The 17,500-nt window shown below is 43.0% G+C and overlaps 1 protein-coding gene across 3 annotated transcripts in view; it reads left to right on the forward strand.

Annotated features, from left to right (window-relative positions):
- Positions 1 to 9,730, forward strand: part of LOC143298904 (uncharacterized) — a 29,822-nt gene extending 20,092 nt beyond the window's left edge. For all 3 annotated transcript variants that reach the window (XM_076611932.1, XM_076611933.1, XM_076611931.1), the window contains exons 9-12: positions 695 to 788; positions 4,181 to 4,330; positions 6,196 to 6,293; positions 8,482 to 9,730. In XM_076611932.1, coding sequence (XP_076468047.1) covers positions 695 to 788; positions 4,181 to 4,330; positions 6,196 to 6,249 — 298 coding nt within the window. In that variant the 3' untranslated portion in view covers positions 6,250 to 6,293; positions 8,482 to 9,730. The remainder of the gene's footprint in view (positions 1 to 694; positions 789 to 4,180; positions 4,331 to 6,195; positions 6,294 to 8,481) is intronic.
- The last annotated feature ends 7,770 nt before the right edge of the window (positions 9,731 to 17,500 follow it).

Raw genomic sequence — 17,500 nt, forward strand, 5'->3', positions numbered from 1 at the left:
CACATACAGAGACAGGGACATCTCTCTCTCTCCCTCTCTCTCTCTCTCTCTCTCTCTCTCTCTACACACACACACACACACACACACACACACACACACACACACACACACACACACACATATATATATATATATATATATATATATATATATATTTAGAGAGAGAGAGAGAGAGAGAGAGAGAGAGAGAGAGAGAGAGAGAGAGAGAGACTGCGCTGACAGAAACCTTTGATTCCATTGCAGTTGTAACCATTACCGCCGTTAATGTTGCTGTATAGATAGATAGATAGATAGATAGATAGATAGATAGATAGAGTAGGTATTTGATTGGTCTGTTAAATGAAGAAAAATGTATGCTGTCAGAGAAAACTCTAGTCATAATCTCCAAGAAAATATTGATTGTCCCGAAATATATGATTTCAGCGTGAATCATTCTAATTATCAATATGTTTCATGCTTATATATATATATATATTTTTTTTTTTTTTTTTGACTGTCCAGAAAAAAAGCACTTGTTCTGCATGGAATGTTTGATTGTATTGCAAATGATATAATAAGAATATAACATCTGGCACAGTTCAAGAGAAATGTTTGTACTGCATAACAACTGTTTAAGTTGCACTGACATCAAAAAAACCCCACAAAAACAAACAAACAAACACGTGTTTTGCTTGTATTTCCCGGTGATTTCCAGCCACGGAAATCCTGAATCCATCCAGATGTTGCCTGCCAACTCGGATCCCTACAATAACCACCAAGCTACTCCTGACTACTCACAAGCTGTACGCGTAAGTTGCATGTAAACATCAGTAACTGTCATAAACTACCAGCCACCGAAGCGGATTCAGGACCACTTGGAGGACGCGGGTTTGAGGTGTGTTTGTGTGTGTGTGTGTGTGTGTGTGTGTGTGTGTGTGTGTGTGTGTGTGTGTGTGTGTGTGTGTGTGTGTGTTTTCTGGTCCGTGGCCATTGAGGAGTCTTGTCGACCTCACTGCCTGTGTCTGGTATTGGCTGTGAGGTCTTCCTTCACGTCAGTGCTGGTATCGGCTGTGAGGCCTTCCTTCACATCAGTACTGGGATTGGCTGTGAGGTCTTCCTTCACGTCAGTCCTGGTATTGGCTGTGAGGTCTTCCTTCACGTCAGTGCTGGTATCGGCTGTGAGGTCTTCCTTCACGTCAGTGCTGGTATCGGCTGTGAGGTCTTCCTTCACGTCAGTACTGGGATTGGCTGTGAGGTCTTCCTTTACGTCAGTACTGGTATCGGCTGTGAGGTCTTCCTTTACGTCAGTACTGGTATCGGCTGTGAGGTCTTCCTTCACGTCAGTACTGGGATTGGCTGTGAGGTCTTCCTTTACGTCAGTACTGGTATTGACTGTGAGGTCTTCCTTCACGTCAGTACTGGGAGTGGCTGTGAGGTCTTCCTTCACGTCAGTGCTGGTATCGGCTGTGAGGTCTTCCTTCACGTCAGTACTGGGAGTGGCTGTGAGGTCTTCCTTCACGTCAGTGCTGGTATCGGCTGTGAGGTCTTCCTTCACGTCAGTACTGGGAGTGGCTGTGAGGTCTTCCTTCACGTCAGTACTGGGAGTGGCTGTGAGGTCTTCCTTCACGTCAGTACTGGTATTGGCTGTGAGGTCTTCCTTCACGTCAGTAACTCAGCGTCGACAAGTTTGCCACTGCCAGCAGGAACTTCGGCCTTACCATCAGCACGAGGAAAACTGAAGTCCTCCATCAGCCAGCCCCAGGGAAACCCTACGTTGAGCCCAACATCACAGTCAACGGTCAGAGACTCAGTGCGGTGGAGCGGTTCACATACCTTGGCAGCACACTGTCACGAAATGTGACAATCGACGATGAAGTGAACGTCAGGATTGCAAGAGCAAGCGCAGCTTTTGGTAGACTCAATGCAAATGTCTGGAACAGAAGAGGCATTAGTCTTGAGACCAAGCTAAAGGTCTACAGAGCAGTAGTTCTCCCCACACTACTGTACGCCTGCGAAACTTGGACAGTGTACCAACGACATGCCAAGAAGCTGAACCACTTCCACACAACATGCCTCAGGAAGCTACTGAACATCAAGTGGCAAGACAAGACCCCTGACACAGAGGTGCTCGCAAAAGCCACCCTTCCCAGCATCTTCACCATCCTGATGCAGTCCCAGCTTCGCTGGGCTGGACACGTGGCGCGCATGCCAGACCATCGGCTGCCCAAAAGGCTCTTCTATGGCGAGCTGCAACAAGGGAAGAGATCACACGGAGGTCAGAAGAAGCGCTTCAGAGATACTCTGAAAGTCTCTCTGAAAGCGTTTGATATCAACCCTGACTCCTGGGAGGAATCTGCAGTGGACCGTGACAAATGGCGCGCTGCTGTGCACAAAGGCGCCAGGTTGTGCGAGGCCAACAGGACTGCTGCAGCTGTTGAGAAGAGGCAGGCCAGAAAGTCACGGGCAAACAAGCTCCCTGACAATGATATGCCTGTCTTTGTCTGCCCCAACTGTCAGCGAACATTTCGTGCGCAGATTGGACTATTCAGCCATCTGCGCACTCACAGATAGATTCATGAGCATCCTTCCCCCCACCCCACCACCACCCTCCCCCCATCCCCCATCCCCCATCTGGATGACAACGATGGTCATCATCGATCTCGATGGACACACCACCACCACCACCACTGGGAGTGGCTGTGAGGTCTTCCTTCACGTCAGTACTGACTGTGACCTGAACTTCGTGCAGATTTATACTGATTGCTTGACATGACATTCATCCTACGTGCTCATTGCTTTAGCATATTATTGCTACCAAGGATTTTCACGGTGATTATTTCAATGACAGTATAATTATAGCCGAGTGGTTAAAGCGTTAGACTTTTTCTCTGAAGGTCTGAGGTTTGAATCTCGGTAACGGCGCCTGGTGAGTAAAGGGTGGAGATTTTTCCGATCTTTCAGGTCAACGTATGTGCAGACATGTTAGTGCCTGAACCCCCTTCGTGTGTATACGCACGCAGAAGATCAAATACGCGCGTTAAAGATCCTGTAATCCATGACACATTTTGATGGGTAATGGAGACAAGAACATACCCAGCAAGCACCCAAGAGTTTGCAAAGCTCTTAGAGCTTGGTCTCCGATCGAGGATAGGTGCTGTATGGATATCACTATCATCACTGTCATCATCATATACGATACAGGGTCCTTGTCCAGACGTCTTCCTCTTGCCACCCATTATGTAGACCTTCGGAGGTTCCACAAGAGAACCCACCTGTTCGCAAACCAGCGAACGTTTGCTAATGGCTGCGGCGCCTGTCATCATTTCACGTGTCTGCCTCTATCGGGCATTAGCGATGTTCTCAGCAAATTTCGCTCTCGCGACTCCAGACAACTTCTCGATGCTGCTCAGTTTCTCTGGGCTTTCTGACAACGCTAGACATGTCTTCAACAGTCCTCAAAGCCGATGTTCATGTCGCTGACACATGCAGGGTCTGTAGCTTCCCCAGTGGGTTTCCTGGCCTGTCGCCCATAGAGCGGGACGAAAGGGTTGTATTGTGTGTTGTTCTGTCCGCTCGCTCTGAACGCAAGTAGGAAACCTGGTAGAGCATCACCCAGGTCGTCCTCGCCATGCAGTTTTCAGTCAGGTACTGGTGATGCTGGTCATTCAGATGAGACGATGAACTGAGGTCCTGTGTGAAGCTTTCACTTAACGCACGTTAACTCACTCAGTACGGCCAGTCCTCTCTTCTCCTCTACACAGACCCCTCGGATGTCCAGTGGGTGTCTCAATGACCCAACCTTTAGCTTCCGTCGTCAGAATGGTGGTATTCTTTGTCAACATTCACCTCTTCAGGATAAGAGCGTTCCACTTGCAATATTTTGATGATGGTAATTGGGGTGAAACGCTGTTAACGTCGTCTCTTTCGCTGTTCGTATGGAGAGAGTTAAAGAGAAAAGAAAATCACTATCACAGCAAGGGTTGTCTCTCGCAACCCACTGTGATAGTGAAATATGTACGAGATGTTGAGCAACCAGGAAAAATAAATACATGTAGAGAATGTTTGTTGTGACACATACTGAGGTAGTAAAAACAGTGCAGTACAATGCGGCACAATGTAATACAACACAATACAATGCAATACAATATCAACCCTTGACCCCTTCCCTTACTCACTGCCAGTTTTACACCTGCCTGTACAGATCCCTACAACATCCTCACCCGGGGTGGATGGAACGGGGTACGGACCACAGCAGCACACGATGTACAGCGGGCGGACGCCATGTCAGATGCAGATGTCACCACCATACCCGAGCAAACAACAACAACAACAACCCCGTGCACAGCAGCAGGTGAGCTGAAGAGAGGTGATGAGCGAGAGCCGCGCATGTGTGTGCGTTCATGGTTTGATGGTCATCGATTTTACGTCTTGTCATTAAGAGTGAAGCTGGTTCGACTAAATAGCTAGCTAACTAACAAACTAACTAACTAAACACACACACACACACACACACACACACACACACACACACACACACACATATATATATATATATATATATAGGCATGATATACATGCATGCATACATACATGCATAGGTATACATATATAGATAGATAGAGATACGATTTCCAAGAATATTCCTGAAATGTCGAGGCTAAAAAACAAACACATAAAAGAAATACACACTTCCTCGCACTTACAACCTTCATTTGGAATGGTGGCGTGGTACTAACTCGTCCGCCAAGGAAGAAATCACACACTCACCAAGACTTTCTTCACCCACCGCAACAACTGACATGGTGGTCTGGACACTAGTGATTCGGATGAGGCGATAAACCGATATCCTGTGTGCAGCATGCACTCAGCTCTCGTAAAAGACCCTACGGCAACAAAAGGGTTGTCCTCAAATCCACTTTGACAAAGTGAAACGAATACACTTGCAAACAGAAGAAAGAAAAAAAAGAAGTGGGTGGCACTGCACTGTGGCGACGTGCTCTCCCCAGGAAGAGTAGCCCGAATTTCACATACTGTACTGTACTCCGATACAATGCAATCCAATGCGATGCTTTTGCGTTCGTGAGCTGCAGCGTCCACATTCACTCTGATCTACGAGTAGGATTATACGTACATGACCAAAATTATCTACATGGCCATGTAAGCAGCCATATGACGTTTCCGGGGGTGCGTATGTCAGATGAGTTTATGTTTCCATCATATACCGAACGCGGTCATGGGTTATCGGTTCTTCTGCATGTGTATAAACACGACAGGGATTAAGACACTAGCAGGTCTGCATGCGTGCTGCTGCTGCTGCTGCTGATATGGATACCTATATAGCGCCTATTCTCGATCAGAGACCAAGCTCTAAGCGCTTTACGAACACGGAGTTATATGTACAGCAGGATGCCTACCTGGTACAGCCGACTGACAGTCGTCACTGGGCACTCTTCATCCGTTTCCTGTGTCATTCAGTCAAGTTTCAGTCATGCACACACACACACACACACACAGAGAGAGAGAGAGAGAGAGAGAGAGAGAGAGAGAGAGAGAGAGAGAGAGAGAGAGAGAGAGAGAGAGAGAGAGAGACTCATACAGACATGTAACATTTTACGCGTATGACCGTTTTGTTTATTTACCCCGAAATGTAGGCTGCCATACTCCGTTTTCGGGGCTGTGCATGCTGGGTATGTTCCTGTTTCCCTTACCCACCGAACTCAGACATGGATAACATGTACAGGTTCTTTAACGTGCGCATTTGATCTTCTGTGTACGAAGATTGTTCAGGCACTAGCAGGTCTACACACATGTTTACCAGGGAGATCATGGAAAAATAAACTCCACATTTCACCTTCCATGCGCCATCACTAGGATGTAACCTGGGACTATTGGATAGAAGATCCAAACGCTCCAAACACTGGGTTCTTGTGACCGACATGTTGCTCATAGATTATGGAGTTCAGTAGATTTTTTATCTCTTTACAAAATGACACCCGCGGATAATATATATATATATATATATATATATATATATATATATATATATATATATATATATATATATATATATATATATATATATATATATCGATGGGTTTGAACAAATGTATGTATAATTTATTACCATTTTCGTTACGGATGACATCGGTGGTAGATTACCGACGAGATAACTGTTGATTATTGCCTAACTGACAGTGTGTGTTCTTGTTCATCCAGGTTGGACATCAGAACCAACAGCAGACCGGTCATGACCATCTGTCCCGGCACTGACATTTCCACCCGTCCTTAACTAAGAGACCGTCCTTCACAGAAAGGTGTGGTGCACTCTCTGATGGTGGTGGTGATGATGATATCACCATGATGATCACCATGATGATGATGAGATGATGGTGATGATAATGATGTTGATGATGATGATGATGATGATGACGATGCTGGCGATGACGACGACGACGACGACTGATATGTAATGAAAGTAAAGATCGTTATATCTATGATTTTTCCTGATGAAATTTAAAGAAGCTTCTTCTTCCAATTATTATTATTATTAGTGTTGTTGTTGATGATGATGTTGTTGCTGCTGCTGCTTTTGTTGTTGTTTGGAGGTCTGCCTTCGAAAGTAATGAAAACCAATGATGTTTCCTGGCCTTAAAGATACAAGATACAAAGTTATGTGCTGATCCCCCCACCCCACCCCACCCCACCCCCACTCCCCAACCCCTCACATTTCTTCGTTAGTGGCTTGCTACCCTTGCACTATTCGTATTTGATATTCTGCATAGATATGCACACGAGGGGGGGAGTGGGGACAGGGGGGTTCTGGTGCTGGCAAGTCTGTACATCTGTTGAGATCGGAAATATGAAAAAAAAATCTACCCTCAGACCAGTAGGCGAGCGACCGGAACTCGAACTCAGAATCCTCAAATTTATAGTCCAACGCTATAACGAGTCGACTTTTGTGCTCATCAGAACTGGCAGGAATGGACACCGATGACAAATTTTACGATTCCACTTTATTATGATGCTGTCTTTTGTTGAATATATCAAGTTCACACAATGTGACTTAGACGAATCGTATCAAAACGCAATAATTTTTCTTTGGTTAATTTTGTCTCAAAAGACTAACTGGTTAAGAAAAAAAAAATATCCGAATATACGTATTGTAGGGCTTGACAACATAAACGTTGAATGACTGTGAGAATACGAACGTTTGCGTTTTATCTGTTGACCATTCCTTTTGAATATGTAAGAAATTCCTTCTGTTTGTGATATAAATGGACTTGTTCCATTTTGGCTTAGGTCAAAAGTATCATTCCAAGAAATTGAATGTTTCTTTTTTTTTTCTTTTTCTTTTTACATTCTTAAACGTTACATTGACCCATTGAAATGAGCAAACACAGAGATAAAAACGCACATTATAACGAACCTCCAATAGGTCGTTCAGCTGAAAGTAGAGCGAAATGAATCAGATAAAATCTTAAACACTGTCTGTAAAAAAAAAAAAAAAAAAAAAAAAAAAAAAGTGGGGTACTCTTTGTTGTCTTAAAACAGAACCGGCGTCATTTCGTAGTGCATGCTATGGAAACTATTACAGTTGGGGAAAAGCAGGTGTAATAGTAAATTATTGGCTGATTCGCATAGTAAAATGGTAGAAAGAGGCGCATTATTTCTGATCGTCCGTTCTTTAGTTTTACGTCTTGTCACTATATGTGATATCAGACAAGAGTTGGGAAAAAAAAACGGAAGGAGGGAAAAAGAAATTACTGTGTAAGCACGCGAGTATGTGAATGTGTATATATGCATGTAGGCGTGCTGTGTGTGCAAATGCGTGTGCGGGTGCGTGTGTGTTTCTATATGTTACATATATAAAATGATTAATTGAAATGACTTCTGATCTAGTGATCACCAGTGATCAAGAACCGAAGGTCAGTTGCTGCAAAGTGGTGTGTCTCTGGGAAAGGCACTTTACTCCGATTTTCCTCACAACACCCAGATGTGAATAGGTACCTGAGTTCAGCCAGGGAAGGTTAAAAGTGGGCGTATGGGGAGGATTTGGCCCCGCCTTCCTATGCTGAGAGCAATTTACAATATATTGTACACACACACACACACACACACACACACACACACACACACACATGTATATGTATACATATAATATATACACACACATATGTGTGTATATATATATATATATATATATATATATATATATATATATATATATATATATATGTGTGTGTGTGTGTGTGTGTGTGTGTGTGTGTGTGTGTGTGTGTGTGTGTGTGTGTGTGTGTGTCGCTGTCCCCATTGCCGTAAAAGGCGATGGAACCATTAAATTGTCAATCATTTCAAAGTAAGGTATTTTTTGATTGCATTTAAAATGCAGAAGACTAAGTAATAAACAGCTGGGAATAATGTTCAGCACATATCACATTGCAGTTGGACTGATGTGGGTACACAGTGGGAAATAATACAGTGAGACTTTTTTTCTGTCACCAGAAGGAAAGTACAGAAGAGGGACGTTCCAGCATGCACGGGACGAGCAAGCTGGCAGCAGACCTCTGTCAACATGTCCATGGGACCAGAATCAGGAATGATTCTCCATGACAGAAGAATTTCTTCGAGCAGGTCGTGAAATTGCCAAATGTGTCTGTACATGCTTATATCCGAAGGCAAACATAGAGGGTCCAATATCATCACTGGTGACGACTTTTCTACAACGTAAATGATTTACGGGGAAAAAAAAAGCTTTAACTCCCAGTTAAACCTGAAGAGCGCAATAATGGAAAAAAAAACGTGCTCCTCTCATTTTTAATTGATTGTCTCCGTATTCGCGGCGAGTGGTACACAGTGGACAGGTCACACCGACATGTGGAAATCAAATCGGAACGCGGCCGGTCCACATGACGAAAATGAAAAGTGTTTGTGCCAATGAAAAGAGACAGAAGCGAGGTAACAGTGGTTGTTTCATCACTGCGTTACGGTGACAGTTAACCAGAGACAGCACGTGAAATACATGTTTGTGAATTCCAGTGAACATTCGGTAAAATCTGTGTCGACTGAGAATGTTCATATCCCAATGTCTGACATAGCTGAATCAACGTGTAATTTAATTGATCGCAACAAATCCAAGCCTTTTTTCGTTCTCGCATTGGTATATTCATATATTGTGTATTCCATAAATTTCATACTTTTGGGGGGGTAGTGGGGGGGGGGGGGGGGGGTGTGAGCGTGGGTTGTTTTTGCTATCCCATCATCTGCATCGTTTCAATGGCATAGCTCCAACGCCGCTCATCCGAGTCCTCCATCACAGGTTCGTCTCTCACAGTCCCAGCATCAGCAGTCCACAGAGAACTATCGATATGAGGTCGCCGGAAGGCAACACACCTGAGGAGATCGAGACCTTCCACTGCTGCTGAGTTATTTGTAGTTTTGAATTTTGCATGTTTTGATAAACCTTTTCTTGAGATTTTCATTCGTCTGTGTTTAGTGGCTAGAGTTTGCTGTTCACACGATGTGACGTTAACACGTGCTCATGTTGAGCTGTACAAGTTTTCAAATGATGTGTCAACCCCATTTCTTCTTCGTTTCTCAGATAATGATTTTAATAACCTACATAGTCTTGTTAAACCTTATGCTGCCTTGCTTATTCAGAATCTGTAAATACGAGATGTTGATGAAGGAACGTAAGATTTGTGGAATGGATGGGTGAGAGATGGGGAATTAAAGAAAATGTTGAAAAAAAAAATCTGGGCATTGAAAAAAGAAGTGCTCATAAAATCTTCCATGTCCACCATGGGTGGCCATAGGGTGAAACATGGACGACGTATCGCCGTCACATTCAACAACTTGAGCAGTTTCACCAGAGATGCCTACGAAAGATCCTCGGCAAAAAGTGACAAGACAGGGTCTCCAACCTCCAGGTCCTAGAGAGGAGCGGCCTGCCCAGCATCGAAAGCCTGCTGATTCAGTGCCCGCTACTCTGGACAGGACACGTTGTCCGCATGTCAGACAGCAGGATCCCGAAGATGGTTTTGTATGGCCAGCTGAAGGAAGGCCACCGCGAACTTTGAAGACCCTGCAAGCGCTTCAAGGACACCTTGAAGACAAACCTCAAAGCCTGTGACATAGACATCGCTTCCTGGGAAACTGATGCCCCTGACCGCTCTCGCTGGAGGATGCTGTGCACTAGTGACATAAAGACGTTTGAAAACAAGAGAACGCAGGCCATTAAGGAGAAGCGTGAGCGACGGAAGCAGGGCTCAACTTCTGGAGAGACGTTTTCCCTTGCAACACTTGTGGGAAGTGCTGCGCATCCAGAATCGGTCTCTTCTCCCATATGAGGACACACACCGACAGATAAGCTTGCCTGCCGATCAGTCGGACCGACGGGAGACTCCATCGAGGGGGTCGGGGAGGATTGGGTGGGAGGGTGGGAGAGGGAAGAGGCAGTTGGAAAGTGTGCTATTGTTGAGTGCCATGCTTTCTGTACACGTTGAATGAACAATTGTTTATATGTGAAACAGGTTTTGCAATTGTATAATCTTATGCTTGTCGTGTTGTGTACTTTTCTTTAATGGTGTAATCAAAGTGAAATAAATTGATGAATTGATGATTTTGTTGCATTCTTTTTTTTCTTCAATGTTTTTAATGTGCATTCTTTATTTTTTTTTCAATGGTTTTAATGTGCGTGTTCCGTGGGTGGGACAAGGCATTACGGAGATTGTGATATAATCTTGACTGGACATGTGGTAATAGACCATACACACTGATGTAAAGACATAAAAGTTATACCAGCTGATCACTTGTCGACGATACGCAGCCTAACATGATATACTCTCCCTCCCTCCCTCCCTCCCTCTCTGTCTCTGTCTGTCTGTCTGTCTCTCTCCGCATTTGAATGCTCAGCGATATTTTAGTTTGGGAATTCCCGATTACTCAGCACAGGCGCCGACACCTCGTTACTCCGTTAACCTACACAGTGTGTGTGTGTGTGTGTGTGTGTGTGTGTGTGTGTGTGTGTGCGTGTGTATGTGTGTGTGTGTATGTGTGTGTGTTTGTGTTATTTCTTAAATTTAACGTCTTTTTACTTTCACACACACACACACACACACACACACACACACACACACACACCCTCCCCCCACCCCCCCACAACCCACACACACACTCACTCACTCTCATAGATTTTGTCCACTTCCCCTTTTCCCAGACAAACAAGCACGCACAGACACAAGTAATTATGTACCTATGTATACATCTATACAGAAACAGACACACCGCAGAGACACAGACAGAGAGACTGACAGACAGATAGACAGACAAACACGCACACACACACGCATGTGCACACACACACACACAAATACACACACACGCGCGCGCGCGCGCGCGAATGATTCGACTGTTAAATCAAGGGAGAGAAGTCATGCCATATCCGTTCTTCTATTTCAACACAGTCATGTCCCTTCACATTTTATCTCTTTTGCCTCAAAACTTATACTCATGGTGCCATTTTTTTTCTCTCTCTCTCTTTCTGTGTGTGTGTGTGTGTGTGTGTGTGTGTGTGTGTGCGTGCGCGCGCGCGCGTGTGTGTGGGTCTGTGTGTTACTATCTGCCTATATATATATATATATATATATATATATATATAGAGAGAGAGAGAGAGAGAGAGAGAGAGAGAGAGAGAGAGAGAGAGAGAGAGAGAGAGAGAGAGAGAGAGAGAGAGAGAGAGAGAATCTATATCTATATCTGAATGTATGACAGTAAGTCGTGTCCGACTATGACCATACGTAGGTGACTCAGTCCTGAAGTGGTGACCACCCTGGAGGCGCGGGTTCGAACCTGCTGAGGTTCAGGTTGATGAAAAATCCAGCAATACAAGTGCATACAGGAGTCATGACCTGGATGCGGCCCGGCCCCCTTAGAGTGCAAGGAGTTAAGGGCCGAAACACTTGACTGAGTGGGGCTTCTTCTCTGAAGACCTTGTGTTGTCCAACTCTCCTTACAGTTTCTTATCACTACATGTAGGCAGATTGGTAATATATATACTTACAAGACCACCAACAAAAATTCACAAAAAATAACGTCCTCTGACACCGGGGACAGTCACCCCCCCACCCCCCCCCACCCCCGATACATCCTCTCTCTGTCTCTGTCTGTCTGTCTGTCTGTCTCCCTCTGTAGCGAATACAACGTAAAAGTCTCAAAATGCGTACACGTTCAAAACACACCAAAATAATCCATAAAATGGCCTAGGCAAATTTCAATGTAAGGATGAAAGTAACGATAAGTCACTTCTTACATTGGTATACTCGTCGAAAGTATTTCAAAGTATGAAGCTGCATTTATCATTTTAATTGCAAGGTTATAATCTGTTCAGTCACCCTTATACATTTTGGGGAAAAAAAAAAAAAAAAAAAAAAAGTTTTCTGGAAAGTGAAGACATTGGTCCGCAAAAAAAATCCAACAAAAACAAACAACCCCCCCCCCCCCCCCAAACAAACAAAACCCCCCAAAACCTGAACACTTCTGCCCCCCCCCCCCTCCACCCCCCCCCCCCCCCCCCCCCCCCCCCCCCCCCCCCCGAACCAAAGAAAAGAAAAAAAAAAAGGCCTTGAAGTATTATACCCGTTATTGTTCCACTCATACCCACGCCCGGATGACCACCAGCGACATCATGCATAATATAAATCGCTTCCAGGGGTCCATTGATTCTTCCAGCTTTCCGTCTTTGTCGAGAATCGACCCAGACAAACAGCAGTGCGACATTTTCGTGCCACAGGGACATAATCTCCTGTCAAAAGGAGGAAGATTGTATCCTGTCCAGAGTAGCGGGCACTGAATCAGCAGGCTTTCGATGCTGGGCAGGCCGCTCCTCTCTAGGACCTGGAGGTTGGAGACGCTGTCTCGCCACTTTATGCCAATTGTGTGCTGACCACGCGTCTCTCCACTTGACTGCTGAAACAAACAGTCCGTACCAGCACTCTGATAGACAGAAACTTCCCTTGTGTCTTTAACATTGTAGGGTAGGCATGGGTAATTGCGAACGATCCAGTCGAAGAGACCTACTAAAGGTGCGTACTGTAAATAATACATGTCGCGCGATAGTCAACCATAGTTCTTTTGCTTTTGAAGGCTTTCTCCGACTGGTTTAACCAGGAAAAAGTTCGGCTCTTCATTTTTTTCAACGTTTTGTCGACGTTTGAGATAGAAGGGGTAAATGCGAACGGGCAAGTCTAATTGCGAACGATTGGTTCATGTAGACAATTAAAACAGAAACAGGCCTTTAATTCATTAGACATAACAGATTATTGGAACATCACACCAGACTGTTGTTTTGTTGGTTTTGATCACACATGCACATAAACAGCCATTTAAACACACATATTCCCACACACAGCACACAAACACACATTTTTGAGAGTGCTCAGTAACTGTGCAACATCGTTCGCAAATAGACGCACGTCAAAATGTGCTATGGTCTGATTGTAAACGACAATATTTTGCAGATGCATGTCAAAACTGACGTTCTGATCTGTCAGCAATATGCTTTCTTACATTCTCACAGCACTGGTAATGCGTTTTCAACATATCCGATCAAATAAACCTATTCTAAACTGTGTCGAAGTCCTACAACTTGCTTCTATTGATTTTAGGATTTTGAGAGTACGTTTGTAACCTTGGTCGGCAGTGGTGCGCAAAGAGAAGAAATAGCGCGGAAATAGCCAGAAATAGCTGTTTGACTGGTCCTTTGAAATGGATATTCATTAAGTATTAGGAAAAGGTCGAAGCAGACGTGAAATTGTGAAATGCAACCATTTAGAACGCTTCGAAGTGGGGCGGTATACGAATCGTTCGCAGTTACACGCCGTTCGCAGTTACCCATACCTACCCTAAATAACTCCAGTCTAGTCATTTCATCTTACTATTTATGTTATCTGTTACACACACAAAAAACAAACAAACAAACAAAAACCATTCTCTCTGTCTGTCTATCTGTCGGTCTCTATCTCTGTCTCTCTGTCTGTCCCTGTCCTGTCTGTTTCTGTCTCTGTATGTCTGTCTGTCTGTCTCTCTCTCTCTCTCACTCTGTCTCTGTGTCATCACTTTGCCATTCGGGTGGTAAACTATAGTATGAAATAGCTGATTATTTAAAAGACAAAACAAGAGAGGCAAGGCGTTCAATACTCACTTGTGATACACTTAAAAATAAATACAATCGTTAAAAATGTTTCTGTATTTGTTATTATAAAGTTTCGGGTTAAACAAAGAAAAAAAACAAGAAAAAGAAAAAAGAATAGCCCTGAAGGCAGATTCGAACCCCTGGTGTTCGGGTGAGAAGAAACTGTCTTACTCAATACACTATCGTGGCTTCTTAATTAACTGACGTTCAAAAAATTAATATTTAAACATGCTTATTTAGGGCGATAAATCGATTGCGGTATTCGCAGAGAGAACGCTGTTTAAATCATATTATTCTGGTGTATCTTGGGCATTTAAAACATCTTTAAGGGCAATTAAGAATTATTTTTTTAAGTCCGCGGTAAAGGCTATCAACGCAATCACACTGCAACATTTAGCCGTTTTCTCTAGATCTAGATAGATGTACAAGTTTAGTTACACCCGCTGGGAATGTACGACACGGTCGATTCAATTTCTCTTTTATGTTCATTCTAGTTTTATAGTTTTAAGTTGATATGAAAATTGAGTATTTTGTTAAACTAATAACATGTAGAGCAAAGTACAAGTAATTCTAAACGTCGTATGAAGTGAAAAGGACTTAATTTTGAAAAGTCAAGACTGGAATTTTTTTACGTTTCATCAAGGGTATTAACTCTCATGGTTTATTATTTTAAACTCTGAATTCCGACCGATTTTGGTGATATTTTTATGGCAGTTTGGGGCATAATCCAGTCTCTGAATAAATATTTTACAGTCTCCTTCTCCAACGTTCCATCACATGCTATCGTGTATTGTTGATTGAATATAGGATTGAACGGGCAGGTCAAGAACTTGAAACAAAATGGCGTCTTTCACGTTCGCAAGGAATATGAGCACGCGCTTTGAATATGTATAAATATATGTACGCAACTGATTTTTGCCCATGACCTTCAGGGCTCAGCCAGTAGATCTATAAAGTCCACTCGTAGTATTGATTTCAGTATTTTCTGAAAAAGACCACTCGGGCAAATGAACATAGCGAAAGCCCTGTACACTGAGAGTAAAACACACAAGCTTTTCATGTATTGAGTATAATTTCAAAATGTAATGTTTAAGATGAGAGAGATCAGTTTAAAGCAAATTAACCCCCCTAGCATTATTTACAGATTAATTTCCCTTTTTTACTATCTGCACCAAAGACATGCACCAGAAATGTAACTTCCATGATTAGCAAAAGAAGATCCTGTTTGAACAAAAAATTATAAAAAATGACTGCTTTTGATGCTGTGTCAGAATATCAGATCAAAGTGCCAAGTTTAGTGAATATAAAAACAAACAAACAAACAACCCCCCAAAAAAACCCAAAAAAACAACAAACAAAAACAACAAAAAACCCCAAAAAAACAAACAAACAAAAGAACAAAAACAAAAACAAAACAAACAAACAACCCCCCCCAAAAAAAAAAAAAAAAAAAAAAAAGTAAACTCGTTTTGTATATAATTTGGCTTCTTATATATATATATATATATATATATATATATATAGTGTGTGTGCCCACCACAAAGGAGCAATATTGTTTTAAACAATATGACTGGAAAGAACTGAATTTTTCCTATTTTTATGCCAAATTTGGTGTCAAACTGACAAAGTATTTGCAGAGAAAATGGAAATGTTAAAGTTTACCACAGACACATACACACACACACACAGACAACCGAACACCGGGTTCAAACATAGACTCACTTTGTTTACCAAAAATTATGTAGATCAAGATGAACTGTACTCACAAGGCACTGATGAAGTCCCGTTCACTGAGTCTCTCACCACCCCTCCCTTCCAACTCTGCTATCTCTCCCCACTCTACACTTTTCCCCATGAAAAATATGCAACATGAATAGTAGAGTCTGTATGCATGCATCATACATACTCTCTCTCTCTCTCTCTCTCTCTCTCTCACAGACACACAGACACACACACACACACACACACACACACACACACACACAAACACACACACACACAAGATCGAATGTTCATAATCAAATTGCTGTTTATGTCTACACCCTGCCTGCCTTAAATAATGATTGTTGAAGACTTGAAGCCGTGTCAAGTAACAGCCCTTCACCGACATCCTGACCTGTAAGCTGTGTCTGACCTCAGTGAGGTGACAGCCCTTCACTGACATCCTGACCTGAAAGCTCTGTCTGACCTCAGTGAGGTGACAGCCCTTCACTGACATCCTGACCTGTAAGCTCTGTCTGACATCAGGGACGTGACAGCCCTTCACTGACATCCTGACCTGTAAGCTCCGTCTGACCTCAGTGGGGTGACAGCCCTTCACTGACATCCTGAACTGTAAGCTCCGTCTGACCTCAGTGAGGTGACAGCCCTTCACGGACATCCTGACCTGAAAGCTCTGTCTGACTTCAGTGAGGTGACAGCCCTTCACGGACATCCTGACCTGAAAGCTCTGTCTGACCTCAGTGAGGTGACAGCCCTTCACTGACATCCTGACCTGAAAGCTCTGTCTGAACTCAGGTTAAAACATAGACTCACTTTGTTTACACAAGTGAGTCCATAAGTCTATCCTCGTTCGTTTTTGAAAATGAATGAACAGATGTACTCTAACAAAGCAAACAATGTATTTTCCTTTCCCTCTGTCTGTCTGTCTGTCTGTCTCTGTCTGTCTCTCTCTGTTATTATCTGTCTCTCCACTTTTCGTTCTTTCTTTCTTTCTTTGTTTATTATCTTATTTATTAACATATTTGTTTATTCATTCATTTATTTTGTTTTATTCAATTACTTTTTTTTTCATATTTCTCTTACATTGTTTAAAACAACAACAACAAACAAAAAAACAAACAAACAAAAAAACAAAAACAAAAAAACAAAACAAAACAACAAACAACAACAACAACAGCAACAACAAAAAACAAACAACAACAACAAAAACAACAACAAACAAACAAACAAACAAAAAAACGTTATCATGTCCCATTATCGTTCAAAACGATCTTGTCCGCAAAATGATGCTTGGGGGTCTGTTTTAAGGAAAGATTCGCATTTTGTGGGGGTGGAGGTGGGGGATTACGAGAAGAGAACTCTGAACACTGGACATTGAAATGTATAATATCATTAGCTGTGAAGCTCTACTGACAGTATCAGTACCAGTATCAGTTTCAGTAGCTCAAGGAGGCGTCACTGCTTTCGGACAAATCCATATACGCTACATCACATCTGCCAAGCAGATGCCTGACCAGCAGCGTAACCAAACGCGCTTAGTCAGGCCTTGAGGAAAACAAAGAAAACAATAAAGTTGATAATAATAATAATAATAATAATAATAATAATAAT

Source organism: Babylonia areolata, chromosome 24 (assembly GCF_041734735.1).
Source record: "Babylonia areolata isolate BAREFJ2019XMU chromosome 24, ASM4173473v1, whole genome shotgun sequence".
Taxonomy (NCBI): domain Eukaryota; kingdom Metazoa; phylum Mollusca; class Gastropoda; order Neogastropoda; family Buccinidae; genus Babylonia; species Babylonia areolata.